Raw genomic sequence first — 24,894 nt, 5'->3', positions numbered from 1 at the left:
TTCAAGTCCCTAGGTGTGGAGGATAATCTTGACTAGATTCTGATCCACTGCCTCCACGTCCTAAGTGCTGGGATTACAAGAGAGTATTACTATGCCTGCTTCTGCAGTTTTGAGGGTGAGCCCAGGGCTTTGTTATGAAGTATTAAATACATTCCTAGCTCATGTTACTCTTGTAATTATATTTTCTTTAAATAATTTATACAGAATGAAAAGTAGGAAGGTGATGTGTTGAGAAAAAGAATTTGTCTGGAGTCCAAGAGAATAAGGAAGGGTGAACATGATCAAATACATTATATATCTACATATATGTGATATGTGCATGAAATTATAAAAGAAAGAATTGTTGATTGCCTTAGAAATATTCTGTCAAATTCAGCAGAATGATCTAACGAGTTTACTGGGTTACTTACAGGAACATGGGCCAACTCCTGAGTACCTGCACCACTGAGAAGTCATACCCCCTAGTCCATTTTTAAGAAACTTCTAGTGTTGGGAGTGGTGGCGCTCACCTTTAATCCCAGGGCTCAGGAGGCAGAGGCAGGTGGCTTTCTTGAGTTCGAGGCCAGCCTGGTCTACAGAGCGAGTTCCAGGACAGCCACGGATACACAGAGAAACTCTGTCTCATGGGGGAGGGAGGGAGGGAGAAAGGAAAAGACTTCTTTTATACATTAACACTTCTAAGATGACTGACTAGGTCATGAAGAAGTGGTTGGAACCTCAGGGAAGAGTCTATTGGACACCCTCTCACCCCTGGCCTAGAGGGAATGTTAAAAGGTTACTACGAGAAACCTGGGTATCTGCTGTACCATCTGTCCATGAATACAGGCCATGCCATGGCCTCCTGTAGGTTACTATAGCCACTCTTGTCCATGATGCCAATGGATGTGTCAAAACCAGAGGAACAGCTAGATTCTCCTCATCCTTTTCTTCTTTCTACATTCTTTTTATTTTGCTTGTACAAAGTTATGGACCAGTTAACCATAAAAAGCGTGTAGCAGGTAGTTCAAGTTACGGACTTATTTTTAAGTCAGTTAATATTTTCATTTTCTAAAATACGATGAAAATATATAACAAGAGCTACTAAAAACAACTGCTGGGCCAGTTTCTAGGTTTTCTATTAGCTTGCTTTTCTGTTTCTCTGAGTCAGTTTCATAATTTGAGGTTGGTTTGATGAAAGAAAGAGGATTAGGAATCAGTTTTAAAATCTCAGCACCGGGCTGGAGAGATCACTCAGCTGTTGAGAACACCCTTGTTGTACAGCTCACAACTGTCTGTACCTCCACTCCAGCTCCAGGGGAATCTATCGTCTCTGGCCTCCTCAGACACCTGCACTTCCATGCACATTCCCATTTGCACAGACCTGCATGAATACAAATAATTAAAAACAAAACAAATCTTTAAATAAGACTCAGCTCCACTCTTTTCTTGATCATCTGGGCACTGCATTCTCTTCCTTTGCACAGCAAACAACTTTAAAACTTGCCCCAAGAACAATGACCTTTTACTTTTCACGATTCTAGGGTTGGCTGCACCTGATCCTGCAGTTCTTGTGTGTGGAACGTTTTGCTTACCTGAGTTTTTGATCTTGGCATAGAGAAGATGGCAACAGTTTGTAGAACATTCTCTTTAAATGATACAGAGCATTAACAGTTATTTCCATGGCACCTGACCCATTGTTAATGCTCAGGAAGTGGGGTTTGTTTTTGTTCTAAGTCCTGCCATGTTCCGCTGTCTTTAATACAAGGTGGCTGGCTAGTGTGTCAGAGTCCCTTGGCTGCTACTTGTTGAACTCATATATTTGGTTTCCTGAGTTTCAAAAGCTTTTGTTAAAATGGATTGCACAGATAGTGATTGCCTGCTGTGTGCCAAGCAGTGTTCTTCTATGTGCTGGAATCACAGCATGGAAACAGAAAGTCCAAGTTCTGTGTCTTCATCGAATGCATAATCTGCTGGAGCATGGGGAAAGGGACAGCGAGCAGACATGTTTATTAGCTGTTGGGAAGTGTTCTAAAAGGACAACCAAGCAGGATCTAGATGGAAAGGCAAATGCCACAGGGTGGTGGAACTTGTTTAAGGTTGTGAGAGGGTCTTTGTAATAGAAATGACCATTAAGCAGAAAGACAAATAAGAGAAGGGAATCAATCAAGCCTTGCTCCTTCTGTCTGGAATCATCTCCTAGGTATCCTTACGTGTAATGGTTTTGAGCAGGTTTGATGTGGTATTTAGGCCAATGTATGTAGTTGGCTCACAGCATGCAGGAGAATGGCAGGAGACAGCAGGTAGCTGAGGCCTGGAGGCAAATGTGAAGCTCTTTCACTGAGATAGGATTCTCCCTGGGACTCTGAGGTGGATGTTGTGGTCTGGTTTGTGTTATTGTCTTGTTGCTAGACTGAGATAGGTGGGAGAGGACAAGGACAGAAGCTGAAACAGGAGCTGTTGACATAATCCAACAAGATGTCAGTCTGCATTAGGACAGTATAGCAGTAAAGGGGAGTCGAGCGGTTGACTTCTGGGTCGGTTTTGATGCTAGTTAGTGAGATTAGCTAGTATTGTGAAAAGTGAAAGAGAAGGGCTGTATTTGACTTTCCTGGCTTGGGGACTGAGAAACTAAAGATAGGGAGAGCTGGAAGGGTAGGAGTGGTTGGAGATCAAGAATTCCTTTTCAGTATGAATTTGAGATGACCAGATGCAAATCTGAGACAGGGTGTGGACTAGATAAAGGGATAAATAGGTAAGCATCCCCTCCCCACCCTCCTGTTTCTTCCCCTTTGCTGCTCCCCTTTCTCCTTCTCTGCTGGACATCAAACACAGGCTCTGCATATGCCAGGCAAGTGCTCTACGCTGAGCTAAGTTCCTCCTCAATCTGTCATTAAAAAATAGTCAAGCAGTGTACACAATTTAGTTCCCAGGACCTGATAAATGGGTACATAAAATGTATGCAATGGAATAGGTACTGTTTAGCAATAAAAAGGGACTATTAAGAATATAGTGCATAAACAAAAGCTAGTTGTGTGACCCATACCTTTAGTGCCAGAATTTAGGAGGCAGAGGCAGATGATCTCTGTGAGTCCCACTACACTCTGGACTACATAGTGAAATCTGAGCTAGCCAGGGCTGCAAAGTCAGACCCTGTTTTTTGTTTTTTTAATATAGTCTAAAGAATGTAGGTGGTTGATTTGTTTCAATCACTCAGGGGAAGTAAATGTGGAAAGGGAAGGTTGATGTTCAAAGTTTGAAGTTGGCCCAAGAATTAATGAAATGGTATGAAGACCTGGTACAGAATGATTGGTTATAGGCATTATGCGTCTGTCCTAAAACTGTGTTGTAATGCTTGCCCAACTCTGGCTCTCTCGAAATGCCTCAGAACAGTGTTATTTAAACAGGGCATGGGAAATAACTTCATAAATCTCTTATTTTATTAATAATTACTTTTTAAACATTTTAAGACATCCTGATGTGGGACTTGTTATATAGTCTAGGCTGGTCTGGAACCGTCTACCTCTGTCTTCCTGCCTCAGCCTCCTGAGTGTGGGGATCGCAGGCCTCTCCCACTGTGCTTGTCTTGTCTGGTTTTTGTCATTGTTTGTTTTGAAAACCTCTCCCACATATACCTCTATCTTAGAGAAGATCTTAGGGTTTAGTAGTTTGATGTTTACTGAGATTAACCATTTCTTTATCTTTTATAAGTTGGTGCTGTGTATCTCTGTTGTCTTTATTCTCTCAAAGTAGGGAAATCATGCAGGTGCACACTTCTGGATTATCCCCAAAAGAAGCACACAGCAGGACTTGCCTTTTAATTTTACTTAGTGATGTCACTGACAGAATCATCACTTTTATACTTAAGAAATTATCTGCTCATTGCCTTAAGCTTCATCAGACCTGAGTTTTGTTCTTATGAGCACTGAACTCTGAAGTAGTGAACATATCAACATTATGCTTGGTTTATCAACATGAAGAAATGAAGATGAGCTATTTATAATGTCTGCTTGTAAAATCACTGTAGTGGGAGCCATTTAAGGATCAGTTTTCCTCCCTTGTATCCCAGGACCTCATGCTTGCTAGGAAAGCTTTCTAGCGTTGTGCCATAGCCATAGCTCAGTACTTTTTGATGAATATGCCTCAAATACAAATTCATAGTTTAGTGGCATTTCCAATGATAGCCTGTGATACCTGTCTGCCAAAGGTATACTTGTTTCCAGACAATTGGACATACTGAGTTCCTAAACCAAGACAACCCTTTCCCTATTAGAGCTAGTAATTGAGCATTCGACTTAAGCAAGTAGGTAAAAATGGAACAGCTACAAAAAAGAGATGTTCCATTAATAGCCATCTTTTCTGAGTGACTGTTACTTCACTGCATTCTTATTTGAAGAATTTCGAGCATTCTCTTCCAGTACTCTATCTACAGTCTACCCGTCCATTCAGAGTTCTGTTCTCTCACTGGGCAAAATTTCCTTTCAGCTTGCCAGTTTCCAGTGTTAAACTGTGTTTTTTTATACCAGTGTTTCAACTTTTAAAAAAAACAGTGCTTGCTTGTAATGAACATCAATACATTTGACTAAAAACACAGGGCAGAAAAAGAAACATCATTTTACATATATGCTTTGTTACCATATAATCTTATCTTTGGAGTTGTGGGCTTCACATTGGACTTCTGAGTACTTAAGAAACAAAACTTCAGTTTTGGTTGGACTGTTCATTGAATTGGTATATTTAATGTATTCTTTGTTTATGTACAATGCACAAATGTACACAGAAGATTGTTTATACAAAAGTGTATTTCCCCAGCTAGTAAAGGAGTTGGAAACAACTTTAGTTATTACAACAAGAATGTATTCTTTTTTTGTTTGTTGTTTGTTTTTCGAGACAGGGTTTCTCTGTGTAGTTTTGGTGCCTGTCCTGGATCTCAATCTGTAGCCCAGGCTGGCCTCGAACTCACAGAGATGCACCTGGCTCTGCCTCCTGAGTGCTGGGATTAAAGGTGTGTGCACCACCATCGCCCGGCAGAATGTATTCTTATATGCATAGCTTTAAAGTTTGGGTTTTTGAGACAGGGTCTCTGTAGCCCAAAGTGACCTGGAACTCTGTATGTAGTTGAGGCTGGCCTGAACTCATTACATTCTTCTGGCCTCAGCCTCCCAAGTAATGGATTACAGGTGTGAGCTACCACACCTGGCTTGAAGTTCATTTTCTATTGCAAGGCCAGCTAGTACAAACCTTGTGTCTCTGTCAAGTTCATCTAGAGTGGAGGTGCTTCACTATGTGGCTTCCCACTTTTAGTGTAGTGATGTACAGAAAATGTTATGCCAGGGTGCATGACTTCAAGGAGACTGGTTTCCAGACACAGCAGGGTTAGTGCTCATGTGAACTCGCAGAGACCCTGACAGCAAGCATAAGTCAGACCAATCCCAGCTTGGAGAAAGGGAAGGGGACATGAAGTCCATTCCCACCCCAGAAGCTGTTTGCAACTGATAGCGGCTGGGAGGGGGAAAGTTTGTTTCTTCCCTGGAGTGACACTGGGTATATCAACCACAAGCCCTGTGTCCAGAGTTGATCAACACAAAACAGACTCCAGGGTTTTTTGTGTGCTTTTTTTTTTTTTTTTTTTTTTTTTTTAGAGAGAGGATTGGGGTGGGTGGATATAATCTGGGAAATGTTAGAGGTGGGAAAAGAATATGATCTAAATATATTGTATGAAAAATTTTGAAAAATAATATATTAAAGAAAACTCATGGCTAAATAGAAATAATTTGTGTTGGACTTGATGATTAAACTTATTACATTTTTATTATTACATCATTATATATTTCATAGTCAGGTATTCTTAAAGGAAACGGCTGCTTCTAGGGCTGTAGGAGGAAAAGAAAAGAACAACCTTAGTCTGGAATGTCTTGTTATGCCAGAGATCTGTGAAAATAGGAGGCCATGGTGAATGAATACACATTGAGGCAGTTCCAAGTATCCAATTCTGGGAAAATTTGTTATCATAATAATTATAGCAATGGATTATAACCCACTGAATATAATAAAGTGAGAATTTAAGTGAAAAGGAACCTAATTTGTTTTTTTTTTTTAATTTCAGAGCTCCAGAGATTATATTGGGGTTGCCATTTTGTGAAGCCATAGACATGTGGTCATTGGGATGTGTGATTGCAGAGTTATTCCTTGGATGGCCACTCTACCCAGGAGCCTTGGAGTATGATCAGGTAACAGAACTGTCGTAGTGATTGGAATTGGTAGAAAGTAAGAGTTATTCATAGTCTTAGAGTAATGCATGATTCTACATGCCCAGAATGTGAACACTTTATGAAGCTGTCTAAACTCAGCATCTTATGGAGTTTGAATTCACTTAATAGAGCATCTGATTTAAAAGCTCTTTTCTAATACTTCAGCAATGCATTACTTACTCTTCTATTGCTGTGATAAAACACGAAGAAGGCAACTTACAGGAGGCTTTAATTTGGGCTTACAGTTCCGGAGAGTTAGAGTCCATGAAGACGGAGCAGAGTCCGCAGGCCGCAGGCCGCAGGTGCAGGTGGCTGCAGCTGAAGCTGAGAGCTCACATCTCAAACCACAGACAGGAAGCAGAATTAGTACAAAATAGCAAGAGTCTTTTGAAACACAAAGCCCACTCCTGTTGACATACTTCCTCCAGCAAGGCCACATGCCTCCCAATCCTCCCCAACAGCCACCAACTGGGCACTAAGTATTCAAATGCTGGAAACTTATGGGGGACATCTCATTCAAATTACCACAATTACAATCTACAGACTTGAAACCAATTTTGTAAAATAATTCATCATCCACTCTATCATATAATATTTAGTTAGTATAGTGTTTAGCTTTTGTTGGTTTGAGGCAGCTTGTCAGTGTGTACTCCAGTCTCACTTGAGCCTTGTGAGCCCCCTGTCTTAGGGCATGCGTCATTTTGCCCAGGCCTGTCTAACAGTTTTCCTTTTTGAGTCAGGGTCTCTCTTTATAGCCTTCACTGTCCTGGAACTCACTGCACAGACCAGGCTGGGCTAACTCACAGAGATCCACCTGCCTCTGCCTCCCAAGAGCTGGGATTAAAGGTGTGCGTCACTCTGCTTGGCCTTAATTCTGAGTTTTATTGTTGATTTTCTATATCAAAAAGGATGTGAGGGGATGAAATGATGACTCAGTGGTTTAAGACATGTTCTGTTCTTTTAGAGGACCTGAGTTTTGTTCCTAGCTCCCACATCAGGTCCTTCACAACTGTCTATAACTCCAGTTCCAGGGGATCCGATACCTACTTCTGCCCTCCATGGGCACCTGTACACACATGAATATGCACACAGTCACATAAATACACATAATTAAAAATAAAACCAATATTTTAAAAAAAGGATGTGAGAAGTAATTAATTGGGATGACTTAAATGTTTCTGAGATGATTCAGTATTAATTATTATTAACACAAGATTATATCATTGACATTAATCTCATCATTTACAGTGACTTTGTACCAGTGACCCTTGCTCTTTTAGATCAGGTTTTCTAAATTGTCTAGTTTGCCTTCTTTACATTCTGGATTCCTCTAAAAGACAGTTTATGTACAAATTTCTATGCATCTTCTCTTATGGTATATTTTTAGTTTTTAGTCACCTTTGGACTTAGATGGAGCTGCTAGACTATTGCTAGTTCTGAAGGATTTGGCAATTTAACCAGAGTCCCATAATTCCAAGCTGCCAAAGCACCTTCACCGGCTAGCTGCTAGAAACGTGCTTGTAGCTTCCTGGGTTAGTTTATGACATATATAGTCCTGTGGAACAGGACACCATCTAGTGGCAGTTCCAAGTTGACTTGCTGGTGTTCTTAGGCAGTTCATGTTAGTACTAACAGAAATTTAAAGGTGAGTTACTGTGCTCCCTCCTTTATATGAAGGAGAGAAAATGGCATCCCCCACCTCCAAATGAATAGACTTATTAGGTTACAATGGTAATTTAAAGACAAAAGCCTGACCCAAACCCGGTTTCTCTAAATCTTGTAATGTTTTTTTTCCTTTAAGACAAAAGAGTAGGGGGGACCAAATCAAACTTGGAACAGGTGTTATCTGGTTTAAAGGAACAATATTTTCAGAGTGTTCTTCCAAAGGAACTGAAGAAAGTCATTATCACAGGGCACCAATAATTGTAGTTTTCAAAATAGTTATTTTTAAAAATACACACATACAAATAAATAGGAGTAGAGATGTGCATCCTTATTTTGTTCTTAATCTTAGGAGTTTTTTTCCCCTTTTGAGATAGAATTTCACGCTATAGCCCAGGATGGCCTGGAATTCACTAGGTGGCCCGTGTGGTTCCCAAACCTAAAGAAATACGTACTCTTGCCTCATCTTCCTGAGTGCTGTGGCTACCCAGTAAAGAGAAGTGTTTTTACAAGAGTTAGTGTTTGATTTTCATAGATTTCATCTGTCTTCTTGGATTGTGGTCACCTAATTTGGGATGTAGTAGTCACTAGTAGAATGTACTTCTCTCTCTTGTCTGTTCCTTTTTCCAGTTATCAGTTGCCTCAATGCATTAGGTACTATTGGGTCCTTTTTCATTTATTTGAAACAGGGTCTCAGGTAGCTTAGAATGACTTCAAGCTTTCTTTGTAGCTGAGGATGACCTTGAACTCCTGGTTTTCCTGGTTCTATCTCACAAGTGCTAAGATTATAGTTGTGTGCCATCATGCTCAACTAAAAACTTGGTGATCTCCCTACCCCCAAAGCTCAGGTTTGAACTGGGTTCTACCACTGAATTATATCCTTAGCCTTGGTATATTATCTTGTTTTGTTTTGTTTTTTTTGGTTTTTCGAGACAGGGTTTCTCTGTGTAGCTTTGCACCTTTCCTGGGACTCACTTGGTAGCCCAGGCTGGCCTCAAACTCACAGAGATCCGCCTGGCTCTGCCTCCCGAGTGCTGGGATTAAAGGCGTGCGCCACCACCGCCCGGCGGTATATTATCTTAAAAGTACAAGCCGGGCGGTGGTGGCGCACGCCTTTAATCCCAGCACTCGGGAGGCAGAGCCAGGCGGATCTCTGTGAGTTCGAGGCCAGCCTGGTCTCCAAAGCGAGTTCCAGGAAAGGCACAAAGCTACACAGAGAAACCCTGTCTCGAAGAAAAAAAAAAAAAAAAAAAAAAAACCAAAAAAAAAAAAAAAACCAAAAAAAAAAAAAAGTACATTATTACTATTTTTTAACCTTACACTGGCAGTGGGCAATAGTAATATTTCTAATTTATTTCCTGAGTACCTTTCTGGCCCAGAAACTATGGTTATAACCCTTCACATTCGTCTCATAACCTCTGTGATATTTACTGTTCTCTGTTTTCAGATAGGGATCTAGATTATAGGAAAGGGCTCAGTGGTCTTGCTGCACTTGTGTGTGTGAGTACAGGAGTTTGGATCCCCAGAGTCCATGAAGTTGGGTAGGCATAATCCCAAATTCAGAAGAATAGGACAGGAGCCGTATCCGCCAACTCTGAGTTCAACTGAGAGGCTCTGCCGCAATGAATGAATGGAGAGCAATTGTGGGAAACATACGACCTTATCCAACCAAGGATAAGGTTTTATACCTGCAAACATAGATGAACATGTACTCCCCCCACACCACACATGCTCCCACACAATGCAGACAAGCATCTATACACCACACCACACCACATCCAGAGACACATGTTCAAAAAACAAAAAGAAAGCGAAACTAACACAGGCAGTCTGCTTTCAGAAGCCATTAGCAGTGGGTCACTTCCACATGCCTAATGGGTAATGATACTCCCAAAAGTAAAAGGGTACAAGCAGACCCACTCTGTCCTCTTGTCCTCTTTCTGTAATGGCTGCCTTCTGGACTCCACTCTCAACCCAATAGCGTCGGTCTAGCACCTGGAGAGGGCTTTTCTCAATCTGCGTTAGGTTTTAAATACCCCAACCAGCCCTGTTGTTCTGTCCTAAGATTTGGGTTCCAGGGAAGGAACAACCCATGTTAGTGTATCATTTTGTCCTGAGATGATAGCATTTTATATCTCTCAGAATTTTTATTGCACCCGCCTCCCAACCCTGAGATATCTGAGGCCACTTCAGCCTTCTGAGTGCTGAGTGTGAGCTATTATGACTGGCAAAATAGTCTTTATTTTTTCTGTTTTGCTTTTAGTAAAAGCTTTAATAACAGAAGTGGTCTTTTGGCTTTTTGAAAAAGGGTCTTTATGTAGTCCTGGCCGTCCTGGAACTTGCTTTATAGACCAGGCTAGACTGGAACTCACAGAAGTCTACCTGCCATTGCCTCCCAAGTGCTGGAATCAAAGACATGCACCACTCTGCCCACTGAATGAACAAAAATTTTAAGTAGAAAGATGGTAGCCATTAGTATGAAATTAAAATGCGGTGGCATATGCATCTAATTCCAACACTCCAGGGGACTGAGGGAGGATGATTGCTTTGAGTTTGAGGCCAGTCTGAGCTACTTAGCAAGACTCTCTCTTAACACCCACCTCCAACTGTACACAAAAGAAAGTAATGAAAGGCCTTTTTAAAAGTGACTATTAAAGAGGCAAGGTTTTGCCGGGCGGTGGTGGCGCACGCCTTTAATCCCAGCACTCGGGAGGCAGAGCCAGGCGGATCTCTGTGAGTTCGAGGCCAGCCTGGGCTACCAAGTGAGTTCCAGGAAAGGCGCAAAGCTACACAGAGAAACCCTGTCTCGAAAAACCAAAAAAAAAAAAAAAAAGAGGCAAGGTTTTTATTTTTATTTTGAGGCTAGAAGATACAGGGTTTCTTTTAATCTGAGAAAAGAGCTAGAAGAGGAAGGAAAAGATGGACGACTTAATAAAGCAGAGTGTCTCAACTGGGAAGAAGGAAGATGGAGGACCCTTCGGTCTGGTTCCAGTCCCCATTTCTAGCCGTGTTTATTTCTTAGAGTGGGAGAACCACTACAAAGGCCCAGTGTGTATCAGGCTCTGTCACTGAGGGTAAGAGGCGGGAAAGGAAACGTTCCTATACCAGAGTGGAAAGCGAGATGGAGAAAGGTCTTGCTGGGAGGATGGGGGTTGCTGGGAAAGACAGCTACTGTTGCTTACTGGCTTGGACGGTAGGTATAATGAACAAGGTGATGTTAGCCAAGAACAGAAGGAAGAGTGCCATGGGACACCAGGGCAGGTGGTGGCAGGAGGCTCTGCGGGGCGGGGCGGGGTTTCAGTGTGTCCTTGGGAGGATGCGTCTAACCTGTCGCGATCTCACATAGGTCACCGAGGCGCTCTGTCTACACTCCCCCTAGAATAGTTCATCTAGGCTATCAACCCAAATTCCTCTCCCTCCTTCCTAGGAAGTTACTGGGTTGGGAATAGCCCAATGGTAGAGCACGTTCCTAGCATGTATGAGGCCATAGGTTCAAAACTCCAGTCTTGTCCCCCTTATCCCCAAAGGTAATTTCATCTCTTAGCTGTTTCTCCTTTAGTAAATCTCCATATTCCAGGCTTTGAACATGCTTTCCTCCCTTGATTTATATAGAACTTTAATATTTTACATTACATTAATAATTTACATGTAACTTTAATATAGATCAAACTTTTCTCAGGCAACTCTTGACTGTAATTGTTTTAGGTATCTTTCCCTGTCTTTCCTTACAGTGTACATTTACTGTGTACTTAAAACACTGCAGATTCCTCAATAAATGTGAATTTATTGAGGGCATAGATAATATCTTTTTCTTCTTAACCTGAGATCTAGTATAGTCACTGATAAAATGTTTGTTTAATGCCTGTCATATGAAAGAATAAATTTTTTTAAAAATTATTTTTCAGATTCGATACATTTCTCAGACTCAAGGTTTACCAGGAGAACAATTGTTAAATGTGGGTACAAAATCCACAAGATTTTTTTGCAGAGAAACAGATATGTCTCATTCTGGTTGGAGATTAAAGGTAAGTCATTAAATATATATATATTTTTAAGTACTATAGGACAGGGTCTGAATCTGTCTACTACCTTTACCAGCTTTTGTTTCTTTTATAGGGTTGAGATAGGTTTCTTAGTTTGGTTTACTGTTGCTGAAATAAACACCATAACCAATAGCAACTTGGAGAGGAAAGGTTTTATTTGGTTTTCACAACCTGATCATAGTCCATCATTGAGGAAAGTCAGAGCAGGAACTCAAACAGAAACCATGGAGGAGTGCTGCTTACTGGCATGTTCCCATCCCCCCCTCCTTCAAATTAAAAAATTGTTTTAGATTTTTAAAATTTTTATGTGTGTTTTGCCTGCATGTATGTATGTATGTATGTATGTATGTATGTATGTATGTATGTATACACATGTGTGCCTGGTGCCTCTAGAGGGTGTCAGAACTTCTGGAACTGGAGTTATAGTTCTTGTGAGCTACTGTGTGGGTTCTGGGAAACAACCTGGATCCCTCTGTGCAAAAGCCTTTCCACGTGCTTCCTTATGTCACCTAGGACCACATGTGCAGGTGCGTGTGGCATTGCACCAGTGAGCTGGGCCCTCCTACAGCAGGATGGCCCCTCCCACATCAGCCATGAATCAAGAAAACGCCCCACAGACTTGCTCATGGGCCATTCTGATGGAGACAGTTTCTCAACTGAGGTTCCCTTTTCCAAGATGACCCTAGCTGTGTCCAATTGACAAACTAACCAGCACAGCAGGGTTTCATGTAGCCCAGTGCGGTCTCCAACTTGATCTTCCTATGTCGGCCTCCTGAATCCACCATTCCTGGCTTCATATTTATTCATTTATTTCTATTATAAAGTACATTTCTGCTTGTTACTCTTTTTGAAACTACTATACTCGGTATTAGACTAAATGTGTCAGGCTTAAAGGCATAGAAATTGGGATATGGCAAGTAATATGTTATTTTCTCTTTGATATATAAGACACTGGAAGAGCATGAGGTAGAGACAGGAATGAAGTCTAAAGAAGCCAGAAAGTACATATTCAACAGTCTGGACGATATAGCGCATGTGAGTATTGCAGTCACCTTGTTAATCTTGTGTGCTGAAGATATCCTGGAGGGCCAAGGATTCAAACACATCACTCATTTTCAAGACAGGGTTTCTCTGTGTAGCCTTGGCTGTCCTAGAACTCACTTTGTAAACCAGGTTGGCCTTGAATTTAGAGATCACCTGCCTCTGCCTTCTGAGTGTGGGGATTAAAGGTGTGTGCCACCACCGCCTGGCTGTCACTCATTTTCTAAATGCTTATTTTTGAAGTGTTTCAAACAGAATTCAAAATTTTCAAACTTTCAAGTTAAATTGTATTTGTCTTTATCAAATTTTAAATTTGCTTTTCTAAAGTTTTTGTTTGTTTTTGTTTTGTCTTCAAGAGGAAAATGAACAGGAAGACTTCTTTTCCTGTCGTCGTAGGAATTGGTCTGTGTTTAGTCAACAACATTTGGGCTGATGAGATGGCTCAGTGGGAAAAAGCATTGGCCATGTAAGCCTGGTGACCTGAGTTCTCTCCCTGGAACACATTTAAAGGGAAGGGAAGAACCTAGTCCATAAAGATGGATGCACGCGCGCACACACACACACACACACACACACACACACACACACACACCACCCCACACACTCAAGACAAACACACACAGAGGCTTACACATACACAGAGATACACACACTCAACACAATTATACACACACACTCACACAGAGATATAGACAAACATTCACACAGACACACTCACTCATTCACAGTAATAATAAAGTAGGTTTTTCTTTTTTCTTTTTTTTTTTTTTTTTTTTTTTTTTGAGACAGGGTTTCTCTGTGTACTCCTGGATGTCCTGGAACTCGCTCTGTAGAGCAGGCTGGCCTCAAACTCAACAGAAATCTTCCTGCCTCTGCCTCCTGAGTGCTGGTATTAAAGGTGTGTGCCACCATCGCCCAACAAGTTTTTTTCTTAGATTTCCCACTTTGAATCCTGTTTGTTACCTTAGAAGATTTTGTAGGTTTTTGAATTTCAGTTCTTTTTGTGTCAAATAACTAGTTGCTTGGAATTTTTTTAAGATGTTAAATTTTAACAAACCCTTCTTTCTATGGCTTATCTTTATTTGATGGCTTGAAACTTTGATATCATAGGTGAACACAGTGATGGATTTGGAAGGAAGTGATCTTTTGGCTGAGAAAGCTGATAGAAGAGAATTTGTTAGTCTGTTGAAGAAAATGTTGCTGATTGATGCAGATTTAAGAATTACTCCAATTGAGACGCTGAACCACCCATTTGTTAACATGAAGCATCTTCTAGATTTCCCTCACAGCAACCAGTATGTCACTTTATAACCTTTCATATTTTTTTTTAAATAATGGTAAGAATATAGAAAATCAGTGTCTTCACTAAACATAAATAAATCAAGTCTAAAGAGATAGAGCTAACCTGGCTGAGGTTGCATAGACTAGTATATGGCAGAGTAGAGTTAGAACACAGTTTGAAAGGCCGGTTCCACTCCTGACCCCAAGTGTCACACTGAAAATGGGAGTGTTCCTACTGGAGCAGTGAGGGTGTGGAGACGCAGGTTGGAGGTCACTCTGAAGTAAGTCCCATTTTTGTTTTTGCTGGCCCTCCCTGGGTCCTGTCCTTTTGAGACCTCTAACTCTATTGTCTGTTTTCCTTATGTATCTTTAGATTTCTTTCTTCTCTTGCTCCTCTGAGTTCTAGAAGGAAAGTGGGGTTTTATGGGTTAGGAAGGCCTTGTCATTCTGAAGGCCTTGTCGACTGCCTTAAGTAAAATTTGTAATGTTTTCGTAGTCTTTCTGGATTGGCAAAGGTAATAGAACCACGTGACATCAGAGCAGAAGAAAAGACTGTTCTGGGGGAGGAATGGACCAGCAAGAGGCGAGTAAGAGGAAGGGGCATGGGAGAGAGCAGGAGGGCAAGGAATAAAAATGAAGCATAACGATTCCTATGTGTGCAAATGCCACAGCGAAACTCATCACTTAAAAGAGTAATAAACACTTCCCCAACTTAAAGCAACTTAACTACTATTTTAAAAACAGTAATGAAAGTCACTATGTGAATGAATCAAAATTCTTTATTGTGAAATGCCCTTGTATTAGTATTTTATAAAACCCAGGTATACTTCCCTTAAACACTGAAGATATTCTGTGGATTTCCATAAATAACCACTTTGAAAATAACATCCTAATGACATTCTTGGTATCATTAATATCATTTGTCTACTAAAATTTAGGACAAATTATATAAAGTAGAGATCATTAAATTATTGTGTACCAATCAAAAAGTGTATAGTACTGCCTTGCTCTCTTAAAAATCTTACCAGCATCATGTATATTTGCTTTAATATTTTTCTTATAGACATTTCTGTTAGAAAAACTATAAGAAATAAAGTGCAATTCATAGAATTTATTCTTTTCCAAATAATTTTTCTTTTGTAGAGTAATCTTAAACTAAACATTTTAAATAACGTTACAATACTTTCCACTTCTTCTTGTGCAGTGTAAAATCCTGTTTTCATATTATGGATATTTGTAAGTCCCACCCAAGTTCATGTGAAACAAATAATCACAGTAAAATGTCACTCTTACGGCCGGTCGCGTCAAACAACACTGCTGCTCTAACGGCAAACCTGACCAAAATCGGGACACTGAGAAACCAGGTGAGAGTTTACAGTTGTTAGTACTCTTGCCTTCTGATTCTCGCTTTGCTTTGAGATGCAGAAGCATCATGTGAGCAGCGGATGCAGTGAGGGTGATCATTTAGTGTGTCTATTCTGTTATAGCTAAACCAAGTAGAATGTACCTTTTGAGTTCATTCTCTCAAACCTTCCTTCTCTGCTGTTAGGACCAAAACTCTATCAAAAATAGAGTTCACTGAACCAAATTTAAGTTGATCAGGCTGCTTTTTGTTTCATTTTCTGGGTTTGTTTTTATTGTGGAATTATGAATGTAAGTGTGGATTTATAGTGTATTCGTAGCGACTGGAAGACTGCCCTATATAATGTGGAGTATATTGATTGTTTCAGGCATTAACCACATCTGCTCACTCAGTTGTGCACCATGGGATACCTCTGCAGGCGGGAACTGCACAGTTTGGTTGTGGTGATGCTTTTCATCAGACCCTGATTATCTGTCCCCCAGCTATTCAAGGTATGTTTTCATTTAGAATATAATTTAGGTGTTTTTCCTTTTTCTTTCTTTCTTTTTTTTTTTTTAAGATAAGTTCTCACTATGTAGCCAGGATGACCTGGCGTTCACCTCACCATCCAGCTGCCTCTGCATCCGGAATGCTAGGATTAAAGTCATGCACCACCACACCCTGGGCTGTGCCACCTGAAAGCAGCAGGTTGACCACGGAGAAGCCTCCAAATCTGTACCCAGCTTTGCCGCAGTGCTGTACAGTTTTAGTGACAGTGATTGATGTCGCATCAGTCACCTGGAAATACACTTGTGATTTTGCTATTTAGAAAGACAATGAGATTTAACCTTTTTTTAGCATTTATAAAGGAAAATAGACTAGAGAGGTGATATTATGGTCATTCCTATTTCTGATTTGTAGATTCAGAAGATTATTTGAAAAATTTAATTTGTCTTAATATTGAGTAATTTCTTAAGTTTATTTTAACATTTCCCACACATAGTTCAACAAAAAACCAAGAATATTTATGTTGAATTAATTGACTAGTAATAGCAGATGGGAAACAATTTTAGCTAGTTATTTTCTCATGTAGCTCTTCTTTCAGTAAGTGTCTATATAGTCATGACTTCTAAAAGACAGATACAGTCTGAGAAATAATGTCACTAGGTGATGTGGTCATTGTGAGCATCAGAGTATACTCGCACAACCTAAGATGGCTGTTAATCAATATATCAACCCCCAACCCCTGCACCCCTTAGATTGAACTCAAGGCATGGTGCACAAATGTTAGGCAGTCTCTCTATCATAACGCTACATCCATAACTCCAATAATGCAATCTTAAGAGGATAGAAATCTTAAGATGTCATTGTTGAGTGGCTGTTCCTACCTGTTGTCACATGCCTGTCACTACAGGAGGTGTTTATAACAACTTTCTCTCTGGTAACAGAAATGCTTATATTATAAGTTGATAGCATTCTTAGAGATACTGTGCATTTGCTTGGTTTTTTGTTTATTTGTTCATTTGTTTTTGAGACAGGATTTCTCTGTGTAGCCCTAGCTATCCCGGAACTTGCTCTGTAGACCAGGCTGACCTCGAACTCAGGCTCCACCTTCCTCTGCCTCCCAAGTGCTGGGACTAAAGACATGTGCCACCACAAGAAACTTGCTTGTTTTTAACTATAAGAATTTCAGGGGTTGGGGATTTAGCTCAGTGGTAGAGCGTTTGCCTAGCAAGCGCAAGGCCCTGGGTTTGGTCCTCAGCTCCAGAAAAGAAAAAAAAAAAAAAAAGCCTGGCAGTGGTGGTGCACGCCTTTAATCCCAGCACTCGGGAGGCAGAGCCAGGCGGATCTCTGTGAGTTCGAGGCCAGCCTGGTCTACTACAGAGTGAGATCCAGGAAAGGCACAAAGCTAGACAGAGAAACCCTCTCTCGAAGAACAAAAACAAAAACAAACAAACAAAAAAAAGAAGTAGGCTTTGGGGTTGGGCATTTAGCTCAGTGGTAGAGCACTTGCCTAGCAAGCACAAGGCCCTGGGTTCAGTCCTCAGCTCCAGAAAATTAAAAAAAAAAAAAAAAAAAAAAGTCAAACAGTCAAAAAATAAAAATAAAAAAATTTCAAGCATGAGAAAGTTGAAAAATACTATGTCTTCCATTTTAGATTCAATGAGTGCTAATATTTTATACTATATGATACTCTTTGTGCATGTACTAGAGAAAGTGAGCGGTATACTTTGACTTCTTGCTTAGATATTCTTATAGTCTACGTTGGCAAGCAGATTTTTTTGGTTCTGACCAGTCTTTTCTCCTGTGTCGAAGCCATGTGAGGGTCACCCACCTGCATTGGAATAGCCGTGTTTTTCAGAGCTTGTCATATATTAATGATGTAAGAGACTTAGGAGATATATTTCAGTGTGATAAGACAAATCTTTTATCTTTTTATTTAACTTAAAATTGTTATGGAATAACTTTGTATACTTGTTAGCAAATATATGAATGGCTTAAATGTAGTGTTTGCCCGAGACATGGTCTTAGCATCTCTAGAAACTCAGTGTTGGTCCTTTTGTTTGTCTCTTTGATTTACTCTTCATTTTGGAGACATCGTCTGATTCTGTAGCCCAGGGCAGCCTTAAGCTTGAAATCATACTGCTTCCACCACACAAGTGCTGGGATTTCAGATGTGTGCCACTACACCCAACTCTTAATCAACCTTTGTACCTAGTTTTCAAGTTTTAAAACAATTCTAATCATTTTTGCTAACTTAACTCTAAAAAATTAAGATCTTAACCAACTATTGATTTTGATCAAAAAGGTGATAGGAAGAGAGGAGATACAGAGAAGTGAGCATTGCTTATGGGGCCACTTGTGGACACAGAAAATAGAGCACATTGACAGTAAACTAAATGTCTGAGGAAAATAAACAGGAAACAATAATGTTTTCTTTATGAGACTAGCACTTAACAATAGAGTTATGAAATAAAAAAATTAGCATTTTTTCAATAGAAAAAAACTAACAACTGCAGCATTTTATTCCTTATGACTAAAGAGAAACACTTAACATCACTTTCACTAAAAAAAAAAAAGAAAGAGAGAAAGAAAGAAAGAAAGAAAGAAAGAAAGAAAGAAAGAAGAAAGAAAATTCTACATTACACAGCCCTGTGCCATTGGGCTGAATTTTAGCTGTTGAGATTACATTGCATAGTGATAGGATCCTATCTTAGTTTGTGTAAGTATACTCTAAACTACTCATATAGCAGACAGATTTGTCCAATGATGCATTTCTTAGAAGGTATCACATCATTAAGTGATGTACCAGTCTATAATGAAATTGATTGCTATAAAGTTTGGAATATGATATAGAGAATTGATTATAAGTTTGTTTGTTTTTTTCCCTGATCTTGGGGCATGTTCCAGAATTTTGTTCTCAAAGCACCCAAATTGGGTGTGACACTGCTTAATACTTAAATTCAGTATTGTAAGAGTAGTTATTACTTTGGGTGATGGTGGCCACACCTGTAATCCCAGCACTCAGGAGACAGAGACTAGAGGATCTGTGAGTTTGAGGCCAGCCTGGTCTACAGAGTGAGTTCCAGGACAGCCAGGGCTACACAGAGAAACCCTGTCTTGAAAAACAAACAACAACAACAACAAAAAGAGTTATTTACAGAGTGGCTTGTGATACAGTGAAAATATTAACAGTGACATAATTAAATGGTCATCAGTCCTTCCTATGTCATTTTATTTATTTATTTTTTGAACCAATTTATAAAAGTGGTAGTTCTGTAGTTCTGTTCTGTAGTGCTAGCAGCTCTCTACCAGGAACGCCAGCCCATCATATAATATGGGGTAAGGCATCGTTGGATCGTCAGATTAGGCAGTAGAGTGGTTTTTGCTACTCCTGTGGAGGCTGAAATATGGTAGCAAGTATATAAATCTATGTGATTCAGAAACCCCCCAGTATCTGTCCATTAATTGTGAAATATACACCCCCTTTTGGTGAGAAGTGTGGGAGGTCCTGGCAGTTTTGAAGAAATGGTGTAGGCATAGGGAAGAGTTTGTGTAAAAGAAGCACATTTCTTTACTAGGTTGTTATGAAGATCTTGAGCCTCATCGCATCTTTCTAGGCCCTGGTCATAGTAGAAAAATGGAGAGGGAAATAAGGCCATAGTAGCAAACTTGAGATGGAAATGAGAAGTTGCAGGAAGAAGAAAGGATTCTGCTTTGAAGCACATTTTAAAAAAAGATGAAGTAATTTAGCATCAGTATTTGAGAAAAAAATATCACAAAACAGATAGGAAACACCCATCTTCACTAATAGATTACTTTGTTATTTTTATGTAGAAACAGGCATAATCTGAATCAGAATTTAAACCTTTCATACATTTAAAGTAATTTTATAAGTTATGCAAGACAGCTTTTTTTCCTAGTGAATGGCTGTTGTCTTTCCCAGGTATCCCTGCAGCGCATGGTAAACCCACCAGTTACTCCATTCGGGTAGACAATACAGTCCCACTTGTGACTCAGGCCCCAGCTGTGCAGCCGCTGCAGATCCGACCTGGAGTCCTGTCACAGGTTGGTCATAGCTGAGTCTTCCTGTCCATGTGTGCTCTCTTTTTCTAACATAAATACAACTCGTGTGTCAGTTCGGACTTCTGGGAAGTAGTGAGAGTGATGTGTGGGGAGGCAGTAATTACTGGTTGTTACCTTAGCTGTTGTGAATTTGGGACATGTTATTTGTACCTTTGTTTTATTGGGTTGTTTTTGGATGCAGCAGACCTGGTCTGGGAGAACACAGCAGATGCTGATTCCTGCCTGGCAGCAGGTAACACCCATGGCCCCTGCTGCTGCAACACTCACTTCAGAAGGATTGGCTGGTTCACAGAGGCTTGGAGACTGGGGGTGAGTCCAAAGCAGAGCGTCCCTGTGAATTATATGCAAAACAGATCACAGTAAAAAGGATTCAGTTTTCTAAACTTGCTCTACAGGAAAATGATTCCACACAGCAGTCATTACAACTCGGTGATGCCACAACCTCTTCTAACCAATCAGATAACATTATCGGCCCCTCAGCCTATCAGCGTGGGCATTGCACATGTTGTCTGGCCCCAGCCTGCCACTCCCAAGAAAAACAAGCTGTGCCAGAACAGGTTGGTATGAGTGTACCTTAACTTTCCTCTGCAGTTTGAAATTAGGCTTTGAGATAAAATTTGCATGTACACTAAAGGGTCACTCTGTTGTGTTCAAAAATGACCTCTTCTGTAGCCTTTATACAAACACTAAGCCGGCTCCCTTCTTAATTTCTCAGAGGTATTTTGGTAAAACTAATGGAATGGGAGCCAGGAAGAGAGGAAATAAATGCTTTCAGTTGGTAAGATTGTCTTTATTGCCCTTTGATTATTATCTACCTGTAATATAGCAACTGTAGACATTCGGATATCACACATACAAAAAAAAAAGTATGTAAATGTAAACTAAAACAATATTTTAGAAATATTTTATAATTCACAAAACTCTTGGTATCAGTGTGTTACATCCATGAACTCATGAAAGTTTGCTTTGTTTGGTTTTACAAAATATCTTCAAGAAATATCATTTCTCTATTTTGATTATAGAGATTACAAATTATTTCTTTGGTTGCAGGAGTAATTCATTGCAGAATACCAATATCCCACATTCAGCATTTATTTCTCCAAAGATAATCAATGGGAAAGATGTTGAGGAAGTAAGTTGTGTAGAAACACAGGACAATCATACCTCAGAAGGAGAGGCACGGAACTGCCAGGAAGCGTCTGTCAGACAGGACACTTCTGTTTCAGACAAACAGCGGCAAACCATCATCATCGCCGACTCCCCAAGTCCTGCCGTGAGTGTGATCACCATTAGCAGTGACACCGATGACGAAGAGACCTCACCCAGACATTCACTCAGAGAGTAAGTGCCGGATGCTCAGCCTTCACAAGTAGTGGTCACCCTCTGAAGTGCACGGATCACTTTTGGGGACATCCTCTCTGTCAGTGTCCGTAATATAATTGTAGCCCTCTATCTGAATTTCTAAGTTTGGGTCCAGGGAGCTCCTTCTGGACTGTTTCCTGCCTTTCGGCACTGTAAAGTTTGGCTGGTTTGAGGATGTCTTCTCACTCTTGACCCACACCTCCCTCCCTCCTCACTAGGTGTAAAGGTAGTCTAGATTGTGAAGCTTGCCAAAGCACTTTGAATATTGATCGGATGTGTTCACTCAGCAGTCCTGATAGCACTCTGAGCACCAGCTCCTCTGGCCGGTCCAGCCCGTCCCCTTGCAAGAGACCGAACAGGTAAAGGAATTTTAATAGTAGCTTGTTGTAAAAGTTGAGTCTGCTAAAAGCCTCATTTTTTCTGTCATGTGTAAGTGAGTGTCTGCCAGACAGTGATTGCTCTTTTTCACACAGGTTTTGAACTACACAGTTTTGCAAGCTTATGGTTTTAGTAATCACTTTTTTTCCCATTAAAATAGCTCCAATTTTTCCATTAAAATAGCTCCAGTTTGTGGTGGCGCACGCCTTTAATCTCAGAATTTGGGAGGCAGAGGCAGGGGATCTCTGTGAGATCAAGGCCTTCCAGGGTTACATAGTGAGACCCTATCTCAAATAAACAAACAAAACCTTTCATTTAAAATTAAAGTACTAGTACATTTTTGCATGAAGTAGCACTAAGTGGCCCACTCACAGAGTAGCCGCTCTGATTTTCTCTCAACCGTTAGTAACTGATTTGTCTGCCTCCTTTGGTATTGCCTTGTGGGGGCATGCAGTGCCTGAAAGAGTGTTTCCTGACCAGCACAATGTGCTAACATATTGAGAGATAAGCCACAACAGTTTTTTTTGCAGGGAGGTGTATTGGAGAGAGGATTTCTCTGTGTAACAGCCCTCGATGTGCTGGCTGTCCTGGAACTCACTCGGTTCACCAGGCTGGCCTCAAACTCACAGAGATCCTCCTGCCTCTGCCTGCCAAGTGCTAGGTTAAAGGTATGAGATCACACTTGGCAGCCATAACAATTTTTATGAAATATTTTGATTTTATATTATAAAAATTGGTGACAATATTTGAAAAGGATTTTAAAGTTAGTGGGGTTTTTTGTTGTTTGTTTGTTTTTTGAGACATGGTTTCTCTATGTAGCCCTGGCTGTCTCGGCACTCACTTTGTAGCCCAGGCTGGCCTCGAACTCAGAGATCCACCTGCTTCTGCCTCCCAAGTGCTGGTACTAAAGGAGTGTGCTACCACACTGGACTTTAAAGTTGTTTGGTACATTTTCCTTCCTTTTAGTCAGGAGCTGTGGTTGGAGTACTTACTAGCCAAAACTCTGCAGAAGACATAAACAGGCTTTAATGAAATGCATCTTCTTATAGGTTGCTTATTGTGTTGCTTAAAGTCGATACATACAAAAATGTACACAAAGCAGCTACATAAAAATACACACATAAAATGGTCATAAACATGGACATACGCATGTAGGTTTAAGAGTAAAAAGAAAGTATACATATAAGAGGAGATGCCTCACATTGTTGAGACTGAAATGAATGATTGAAACAGACAGTGATGTGGAAATCCCAGGGAGTGGGGTCTTATGAGGACTGAGGCGGTGGGAACAGTGGGATTCAGGACTTGGGGTTGAAAGCCTTTTCAGGAGGACACTTAACCTTACAGTTGGTTCTGAAATATGCAAGTCCCTAGTTCATGTGTTTGTACATCTCGTCCAGGTTTTCTAGAACAACATTTTGTTTGTTTCTGTTTTTTATGCTTATGTGTATGTATTTGTGCATGCGTAAACATTTGTGCATGTGCCTCTGGAGACCCGAGGCCAATGCTGGCTGTCTTCTTTAGTTGTTCTCCACCATGTTTTTGGATCTCTTACTGGACCTGGAGCCTCACCTATTTGATCGACTAGCTGGGCAGCAAGCTCCAGGGCTCTTCTGCCTCTGCCTCTGCCTCTGCCTCTGCCTTGCTGTGTGTGCTCAGGTTTTTATGTGGGGCTGGGATCCAAACGCAAGTTCTCATTTTACCAATTGAGATATCTTCCTAGGATCTAGAACAGTACTTCTTATCTTAAAGAATTGTAAAGAAGAAGTTTATGAACTATTATGATGGAGCAAATATGAAGGAAAGGAGAAATAGTTAAGTACCAAAAGGGTATTCCTGAAGTGGAAGAATTTGGTTTATCTGCCTGATTAGACTCTGGAAATACTGTGGGGGAAAAAAATAACATTGGCCAAGGACAAAATATATATAAAATAACTAAGCATGTCATTAGTGTGCTAGAGACTTTTAAAAATATAACCATGTTTTCTTGTAGTATGTCAGATGATGAACAAGAAAGTGGGTGTGAGACTGTGGATGGCTCCCCAACATCAGACTCCTCGGGGCATGACAGTCCATTCGCAGAGAGCAGTTTTGTGGAGGACACTCATCCAAACACAGAGCTGGGGACTTGTGCTGGCACAGAAGCCAAGCCAGCTGTTGGCACTGCTGTGGAGCCACCAGTGGGAATAGAAAGTGGATTGAATGTCGATGAGCACATGGCAAGCACAGGTAAACTGAGTTCCCTGACTGTCCTTTAATGGCCTGAATTTAGATCGTCAAAGGTCATCTTTGGATTCTCATCTTAACCCTGTCATATCTATTACACAGAAAACAAAAACAACTCTTCAAATGTCATCCGAATGACTTTCTCTTTAAATTTTAAATTAAGGTTCTTCCATCACTGTTGTGTCAAATCTGTAAGCACATGTCTAATTTTCATTAGAGAAGCAGAAACCACAACTCTGTAATTTGTATGTGTGTGGTGGTTATTGTTGCCAGATTCTACATGCCAGCCATTAATAAAAGGACAGCCTGCCCCTGGAAAGCTGAACCAGCCTTCTGCCTCGGGTGCTCGTCAGCAAAAACCCACATCAGCATTCCAGCAGCAGCATTTGAACTTCAGCCAGGTGAGTTCCTGTGTGCTTTTGTAGGCTTGTGGGAGTTAGGCTTAGTGGTTTATTTCCTTTTACCTTATTATTTTAGTTTTTGATTTTGTGTATGTGTGTGGTATGTGGTGTGGGATGAGTGTATATTGAGCAGGATATTGGGGATAATTATGTCATGGGATTCTTTTGGAATTTAATAAAATGGTATGCATGAATTGCTTTACATATAAGTGCTATATATAAATTGTAGGAATTAATAACAGATAACAGTGCTAGCTGGAAGTGGTAACAACTTGTAAGAAGTAGGAAGATATTAATGTGTTTCCTTTTCCTTAGCAAACTAGACTCTGAGAGGTTCAGTGTGA

At 40.5% G+C, this 24,894-nt stretch overlaps 1 protein-coding gene across 8 annotated transcripts in view; it reads left to right on the top strand.

The window, feature by feature from the left end:
- Hipk3 (homeodomain interacting protein kinase 3) overlaps positions 1–24,894 on the top strand; it is an 82,207-nt gene that overhangs the window by 46,087 nt on the left and 11,226 nt on the right. For 5 of the 8 annotated variants that reach the window (XM_052722613.1, XM_052722616.1, XM_052722618.1 and 2 more), the window contains 14 exons: positions 6,083–6,206; positions 11,795–11,914; positions 12,881–12,967; positions 14,084–14,268; positions 15,459–15,618; positions 15,985–16,108; positions 20,044–20,165; positions 20,365–20,492; positions 20,579–20,740; positions 20,899–20,961; positions 21,234–21,524; positions 21,764–21,904; positions 23,917–24,152; positions 24,423–24,550. In XM_052722613.1, coding sequence (XP_052578573.1) covers positions 6,083–6,206; positions 11,795–11,914; positions 12,881–12,967; positions 14,084–14,268; positions 15,459–15,618; positions 15,985–16,108; positions 20,044–20,165; positions 20,365–20,492; positions 20,579–20,740; positions 20,899–20,961; positions 21,234–21,524; positions 21,764–21,904; positions 23,917–24,152; positions 24,423–24,550 — 2,071 coding nt within the window. The remainder of the gene's footprint in view (positions 1–6,082; positions 6,207–11,794; positions 11,915–12,880; positions 12,968–14,083; positions 14,269–15,458; positions 15,619–15,984; positions 16,109–20,043; positions 20,166–20,364; positions 20,493–20,578; positions 20,741–20,898; positions 20,962–21,233; positions 21,525–21,763; positions 21,905–23,916; positions 24,153–24,422; positions 24,551–24,894) is intronic. The other 3 variants (XM_052722614.1, XM_052722620.1, XM_052722619.1) reach the window with 3 other exon arrangements.

This window comes from Peromyscus californicus, unplaced genomic scaffold, assembly GCF_007827085.1.
Source record: "Peromyscus californicus insignis strain IS unplaced genomic scaffold, ASM782708v3 Scaffold_7__1_contigs__length_154581171, whole genome shotgun sequence".
Classification (NCBI taxonomy): domain Eukaryota; kingdom Metazoa; phylum Chordata; class Mammalia; order Rodentia; family Cricetidae; genus Peromyscus; species Peromyscus californicus.
The sequence above is the reverse complement of the archived record's forward strand: the minus strand, read 5'-3'. Positions and strand labels throughout refer to the sequence as shown.